Consider the following 8,212-nt stretch of genomic DNA (forward strand, 5'->3'; position numbering starts at 1 on the left):
ATTATCAGGAATAAGCATTCATAAGAACATGCATTCACAATAATTGTCCCAATCCCTGGCTTGTGTGAAAGAGCCCTTTAGGTTTCCTATGGTAAACAACTCCAAAGCATGTTTCCTCATATACCAAAATTTACAGTTAGTATGATGCATGAAGGCAGGAACAATTCTCATGGAATTTTCTTTGCCCTTATGGGTCAAGTATAAGCGTGTATGTCATGTAACAGCCGTATGTTAGTTTTCAGACTCCAGAAGAAGTTAGGTATAGAAAATTCCATTTCACAAAAGCAGTATAGTCGACCAGAAGGGAAGAATATTAAAAATTTAAAGGGGATTGTCTGAGATAATAAAAAATCTTGAACAAGTCAAAAAATTGCTTTAAAAAAATTATACTCACCCCTGTCTCTAGCATCATTTTCTGCAGCACTGGTCAGATTCTCCTGCTGGTGACAAATTGGTGCGTCCACTGCAACCAATCACTGTCTGCTGCAGTGGTCACGTGCCATATCCAGGCACATCAACACTGCTGTTTGTAAACAAATAGAGGAGGAGAAACTGACTAGTTCAGTAAAGTACAACGCTGGAAAAAGTGAGTATAATGTTTATTTAATTTTTTTAAGAAATTATAGGGTTTGTCCCAGATTTTTTATTATCTTGGACAAGATAATTTTTGGGAAAGATGTTATCAGTGCAATGTTAAAATTCACAAATAGTTTCAGTTTGACCCATCCTTTGGCTGTTTGGAGATTGCATAGCTGTATGCTTGGATTTATACAATTGGCAGCAGAGGTTATGGCTGAAATAGCTGAACCCACTAATATAACGTGATGTCCATGTACCATAATAAAGGTATGCTAATAAGCTACTGTTTGGAAAGTAATCACAATATTATTTTTCCATAGTTATTAAGTTGTTATTACACAGTTCTGTTAAAGGCATTGTCTAGTTTTTATTTTTAAGCGATAGCCTATCCTTAGGATAGCTCATCACTAGCTGATCAGCAGTGGTCCATCCCTGCACCCCTGCCAATCAGCTGTGTAGCTCAGTTGACAGAAGTCAGCCCCAGAGCTACACAGCACTAGCAACACTTGTGTTGTGGTGGGAGATAACTACCACAGAGTAAAATTGGGGATCAGTGGGGTAGCGCTTTACTAGTGAGCTCCCGCCACTATAAAGTCTATGGTGCTGTGTAGCTCTGGCGCTAACTTCTGTCAACGGAGCTACACAGACCAGCTGAATAATGAAGGTGAAGTGTCAGACCCCTCCTATCAGCTAGTGATGGCCTGTCCTTGTGATAAGACATCACTTAAAAAATTCTGGACATCCCATTTAATATTCTGTATGTTCTGTGGATAAAATGTAATTAGAATCTATTGTTACTTAATTGGTAATCTCTGTAACCTATACTACGAACTGTGTTTCAGATCTTATTTGAATTGGGAAAAATTTCAGAAAGTGATATATGGATGCCAGAGCCACAGTCATTGGTAAGAACTATGATTCTGAATTGTATATCCCTTTTCTTTGCTGGACAGTCAACTGTACTAACGTGCATGGTGTACAACAATAAAGTCTGCATAGATTTAAGGGCAGGCTGCACATTTTCTAATCCATATCATCCCCTATACATTACTGATTCCCACCGGATTTGCCATGGATTTCTTTTCATCTATTATAATGCAAATGGTGCAGTAAATTTAGGATTTAGGCAATTTTGGCACTTGTACACAGCCTAATCATGTAAATAAAATTTTATTCAGCTAACAAGAGAATCATTTTTATTTATCAGTGATAATAACATCACACATACTGTCATCTATAATAGATGCAGCAGGGAAAACAGACCACATTTCCTACACTATTCTTCTTCCAGTAGTCTACACAGTAGCATATACGTATGAGGATTTGTCTTCTTACCATGTGTATTGGACAGGAGACATGAAGAGTTAATACATTTAAAAAAATGAACCATGTTTATAAAAGGGCCACCGCATCCCACTGTGCATTTCTAAAGACAACACCACTAAAATCAGAAAATTAAACTGGGAGAGAAAGTATGTAGAACTATTTGATCTACAGAAAAGAACAGACATCCTTCACAGCAGCATGCATCCATGGGAATGTAGCCTGATTCAGGATGAAAAATACAGCCCAACAAAACTGAACAACCAAATGAAGGGTTCACTCTCACCAAGTAGTCCAATTTGTAAGGGTCTTCAAAGGTATTAGGTGCGCTTCCTAATCCCATCAAGCACATGCCTTCATCTAGAAACAGAGCATGTCCTGCCAATTATATGGCTGTAACTGTGGTAGAGTTAGCAGTGTTGTGTTCTGGATCAGACCTTCCTGTGCTTTTAAAACATAGATTTGGTAAGTTTGACAGTTTTCTCCCTTTTCCTTGGGCTGCATGGCATGTAAGCCCAAACAAAAGAATCTTCCACAAACCTTCAGTGTTGCCTAGGTAAATATACTGAAGTGAAAGGGGCTGAGCGCGATACCAAGCACAGCCGCTACATAGTGTACACAAAACTGATTGGCGGGGGTCAGAAAACCCTTTTAAGGTAGACCCCATTTCTCTGCCTGCTGATGGAACACTTCTGGATCCCATAGCAATGAATAGAGAGAGCACCATAGGCATGACTACCTCTGTATTTACTGCATTGTTTAACAGGTTCCAGTTCTTGAAATAGGTTTGGGTTTCACTTTTAAGACTTACTCCTATCGGCCATTTATGGCCTATCCTGTGAAAGTGAGAGAACCCCTTCAATGGGTTGCCATGTCTTAGGTTTGCCAATCAGAGTAGTGAGTTCCTGGTTTGATGAGAGATCCTGTAAGTGCCATATGAGTTCTGAATGAAGAGGCCTGGGATGCCACTTGGACTTTGGGACCTTATCTATCGTTGCCAACATGAGACCAATTGCTTGCATGATCTGGCGAATACAAACAGGTCTGGGTTCTAACAGGCTTTGAATCTCAAGTTAAAAACATTACCAAGACTGAGAGACATTTGTTTGGGATCCACTACAAAGCCTTGGAATTGACACTCCAGGTCAGGTGAGGTTGGACTTTTCGATAATTAACATTTTTAGATTCTCTTGCTTGCTTAGTAAAATTTTATTTAAATGATTAGGTCGTGAATGCAATTGCATATATTTACATGTGTAGAAGTTGACTGAAATCTGCGGGAAAAATTGTTCCTGCAGAGATCACTCTTTGTGTTGCAATGGGAGAAATCTATGGAACTTCCAATTTGTCCAGTTCTGACCTTTTGATTGGACAGCACTGCTGACATGAGCAGTCCTGGACAATCCAAGGACAGCAGGAAGTGTATTGGGCTGTCAAATGCAAGTTGGGCATCTGGTAGTCTGAGAAGCAGTGCTGCCATCTTGGATGGCAGAAGAGAAGCTCGGGAATTGATGGATCTGTCATCTGAAACTGTTAATTTCCAAAGCAAAGGGGCTCTATAGCATGTTCAAATATGTTTTCTAAACTCCATTGCACTGTACTTTGTTGTGGGTTTTAGGTGCAGCATCTTCACAGAAAATCTGCAACAAATACACTACATGTAAACAAGGGCTAAAAATCAGTGCCCCATAATCTGTTCTGACCACGGGTGGTTGTTTAACTACCTATGGTATGTCAAATTACTGTATGTAAAATGCCTAGGATAGGTTTCACATGAGCAAAATACTGTAGATCTGCGTTAAAGTCATACATCTTAGCCCAACTGCTAATGATTCAAAGAGAAAGTATTAATCTTTTGGATGCTGTTAGTTGAAATCACTAAAACTGCACTTTTGCTGGGATTTGTAGCTGTAATATTGACACGCAAAGGCATCCGTATGGCACTGTATGGGAATCCTATTGTTGAGACTTTGGCTACCATTACAAAACAGTATTTATGTGCATTGTAGGATAGGCATCATCTACACTATTTGGGTCAATTATAATTATTTCAGTTAATTTTAATAGTGTAGAGATAGGGTTGTTAAACATTTTTGTAATATACTTAGGGAAAACTCTATCTTTGTACTAGAAAAGTTCTGTCGCGAACCAGCGGGTGTGAAGCCACTGTGCCACGTGACCTACCCCCTCTTAGGGCGTTGTCTAAGTTAACTCCTCGTTCATTACAGTTCCCTTGATGGTGGGCATAGACATGGGTGCACCACCAATGAGGCGAGGTGAGGCAATTGTCTCAGACGCCTCCAGGAAGGAGCAAATGGGGGGCAGCGTAAGGGCTATGGCCAATGGACGCTTTAATCTCTGCATATTCTACTTGGTCGCTGTTCTCAGGACAGCAATACATTAGAATGCTGTGGTGGGGCACAGGAGCAATGTCCCCCTACCCTATTGTTCCCTCTAATAGGCTTTAGTCCTAGTTTCTGTAGTCTATCAGAGACTGGTGTCATCATTATCACGCTGCCTCAGCCGGGCTGTATACAGCTCAGGGCACAGACTGGAAGAGGTCTGTGTCTTGCATTTCATTGTGACAGCAGAATAGAGGTAAGTATTTGAGTTTATTATTTTTATTTGGCAGCATGCTGTTGGGCCACAATAGCAGAGGTCATTATTTTGTAACTAGAGGAAGCAATATGGGGACATTGGGGGTTCTAAAAAAGAGCAATTTTTGCATTGGCACAGATTATAAGGGGGCCACTGTGGGGGCATTCGTTCTACTGGGGGCACTCACGTTATAAGGGAGCATTTTTTGTACTGGCGCACATTATTTTTAACTATATTTTTGTACTGCCACACACTGTAAGCAGGAATTATTTTACTGGCATTATAAGGGGCCATTTTTGTACTGGTACACATTATAAGGGGGTATTTTATTTGTATATGCACACATTATAGGGGGAATTATTACTACTGGGGGCATTGGGTGGACTACAGGGAACATGATTAGTAGATTGGGCACTATGGGGGCATTATTACTTCTAAGGGCAAAATGAAGGACTTTATTATTACAGTGGGGGGCACCCTGACACAGGAACAACTTAGCACAATTATTTTTGGAGGACACTATGTTTATGACACTGTGGGGATCATTTATCAAACTGATGTAAGGTAGTACTGTCTTAGTTGTCCATAGCAACCAATCAGATTCCTAATTTAATTTTCCAAATGAGCTGTCCAAAATGAAAGTTGGAATCTGATTGGTTTATATGGGCAACTAAACCAGTTTTACTTTACACCAGTTTTATAAATCACCCCTATAAGTGTCAGGGACACTATTTGCTGGGCAGTTGGGCACTGTTGTACCAATAATTATTGAAAGGATAATGAAATGTAAAAAGGATATGTCGCACTAGAGTAATCAGGGGAACAACGTGAGGTGCACCCACTAACAGATCACCAAATCTGAAAGGGGTTGTAGTAATGAATAAATAACAGTGGGGCACTCTCTAAAGCAATGGGAGCAGTGGGTATTGTTACATAAAAAGTTTTTTATTACTGATATATCTAAAATACGTTATTCACAGTTGATAGTTTGAATAATTCCCAATAATAATTGCATATATGTATATAGTAGCATAAATGGTTAAAATGTGCATACTAAAGCGACATTCTGAAACAATCCTAGGTAAAATACACTTAATAGTCCATCAATAAAAACTTCACCTCCCAAAAATATCAAAGGATTTTAAAGCTCTGGATATCCACAAATCGAGTTCAGTTAATGTTAATAACATTTGGACTCCAATTTCAGGTCTCGATTAATGATAGCTATACACAGAGTGGCGTCCCCCTCCTTAACCTGAGACAGCGGCGTCCCGCTGTAATTTTCGAAAAGCGATTGCTTAATTTTCGTAGACAGTTCGATCTTACAGTAGACAGTTCGATCTTACCCGGAGGATTTTTCGAGCAAGTCTCCTACCCTCGTCTCGGTGCGCCTTCTGTATATATCAGTGCTCCAGTCCCAAGGGCTGTTGTTTTTCAAAAGGATCCCACGCCACCGCCGGAAGTCCACGTAGGTTCGCTGAAGGTAAACTTCTCTTGCAGCTGGCGTTCTCAGGGATCATTAAAGCGATAAATTGTCCTCCTCCTAGATCGGTCGAAGATCTAAGTCTGTACTCCTAACATGGGGGTCCATTACCAAACGCGTTTCGGGGTTAAAGAAGGTTGACCCCTTCATCAGTGGCTGAATTATTGAAAGGAGCACCATCTCTGTGGTACTAGTATTTTCCAGGTAGACTGTTTCTGCAGTATAGTTTTGGGGAGCACAGTGGACATAATATTAGGGATGGCAGGATGGGGTGTTCAGAAGGTGGGGAGGAGGATGGAAGAGTAGGAAACTAGGATATCTGTTTGTCAAACCTTGCAGAGACAAAATATGGCTGAAAAAAATCATCATGGCAGTCTAGTCTGAATGGAGAAGATAAAGAAAGAAAACATCTACATCAGAGGAGATGTCACTGGATGTAAGAGGTTTGTAGCACTGTATTACCCTGTATGTTTTTTAGCGTTGTATGTAATGTTTTTTAAGTGTGCCTTTAATAGTAGGGCTGAAGAGAAAGGGTTAGGTTAATAATTTAGCAGGTTTCACTGTTTTAGTTTTCGCCTCAGGCAGCAGAAAGACTAAGTCCACCCCTGGGGATAGACTTTCCGGGGGAACACCAGGTCGCTACCTCTTGAGGAGGACTTGCACATGAGGCAGGTGGTCCAGGCGGACCAGGTGGTACCAGTGCAAGGTATCAGAGGTACAGTCATAGTCAGCAGGCTGAGTCCTAACCAGGAATGAAAGTGGAGGACCGAAGGATGAAGCAGAGGTTAAGTCAAACAAGCAATGGGTCAGGGCAAGCAGCACAGGTACAAGTCAGGCAATCCGGATGAGCAACAGGGGAGTCGAGACAGAGCAGGTACCGGAGTCCATAAATACAAGCATGGGTCAGGTATGCAGGAGCACCAGCACAGAAAACAGCAACCTTGCAGGACACAAGGACCTTTGACGCTCAGGCACCTGGGACAGGGGCTGGACCACTTATATAGCTGCAAGAGGGCTAGGATTGGTCAGCACGGTCACATGTGCAAAACCCATACATCACAGGAAGTGACGTGTGTCGGCTTTTAAGGAAGTGCTACAGACTGGAAATCATGCTGTGCCTAGAACTGTAAGGAAACTGTGGAGTGGATTCCAGGATGCCTGTAAGCACAGAGCCCAGGACTGTAGCAGTGAATAGTGAAACAACAGCAACTGATGATCACTGTCGAACACAGAGTCCAGGACCGCAGTGGTAAGTAGGGGAACATCGGTGGTCAGCAAGCGCAGTTACAGGTTCTAACTAAAAGTTCTAAAACTGACTTGTTACATAAAGGCATCTTCAGCGCTTAGTAGAACTGAAGACTGAAGGCAGAATCTCTGTTTTAGAGCTTTGCTAAGAAGACTCGTTAAACCCTATTTTCTAGTACAATTAGACCTCTACCCCGCCACCCCCTCCTAAAGTATTATAAAAAAAATGTTTAACATATATGTCCCTACACTAAATTAAAAATTAACTGAAAAAATAGTTACACTTTAAATAGAACAGAAGTATTGTATATCTTATTAGTCAAAAGAAGGAAAATGTTATTTCTCAAATTAAGAATTTTTGCTACTTTTTGTGAAGTAAATATTGTCATATTAGTTTATTTTACATTAATGAAGTTATAGTTCATTATACTTGTTTAGAAATTATATGTGTATAACATGTTTTCTTTGGCTTTTTATATTATGGCAGGATATTCCAGCAACTCCAATTACAACTACATTTTGGGAAAGAAACTTGCCATCTGTGGGTGGTTTACTGACGCTTGTTGGATTTTCTGCATTTGTAACATCAACAGTGGTTTTAGGTCTGACGGTTTGCAAAAAAGGACTTCTCATTCGGAATTAAAACTTACTATATTCCATTTATAGTTTAAAATTACCATGTTTGAAATATCTCAAGATAATATCTCATTTCATAAATGAACAGTTTAAATCATGTTTTTTATAATCTCCATGTAGCTTAACTGGCTTTATTTCAATGATCGAAAGGATATGGGCACCATTGCACTGATTTATATTTATTGTGCGCTTGCTTCATAAATGCTCATTTATTCAATTTTCTATATAGTCTTCATTCTATCACATTGCTGCTGCAGAATGTATGCAACCCCATCAACTACGGTAGCTATCTACGGTAGCCCCTGCTAAAGAGCTCATGCACATGAACATAAGGGCTCCGTGCCCATG

General features: G+C 40.4%; 1 protein-coding gene across 1 annotated transcript in view; it reads left to right on the forward strand.

Annotated features, from left to right (window-relative positions):
* LOC122932278 (amine oxidase [flavin-containing]-like) overlaps positions 1 to 7,871 on the forward strand; it is a 34,769-nt gene extending 26,898 nt beyond the window's left edge. The window contains exons 11-12 of the mRNA XM_044286607.1: positions 1,422 to 1,484; positions 7,716 to 7,871. Coding sequence (XP_044142542.1) covers positions 1,422 to 1,484; positions 7,716 to 7,871 — 219 coding nt within the window. The remainder of the gene's footprint in view (positions 1 to 1,421; positions 1,485 to 7,715) is intronic.
* The last annotated feature ends 341 nt before the right edge of the window (positions 7,872 to 8,212 follow it).

Source organism: Bufo gargarizans, chromosome 3 (genome assembly GCF_014858855.1).
Source record: "Bufo gargarizans isolate SCDJY-AF-19 chromosome 3, ASM1485885v1, whole genome shotgun sequence".
In the NCBI taxonomy this organism is placed as follows: Eukaryota; Metazoa; Chordata; class Amphibia; order Anura; family Bufonidae; genus Bufo; species Bufo gargarizans.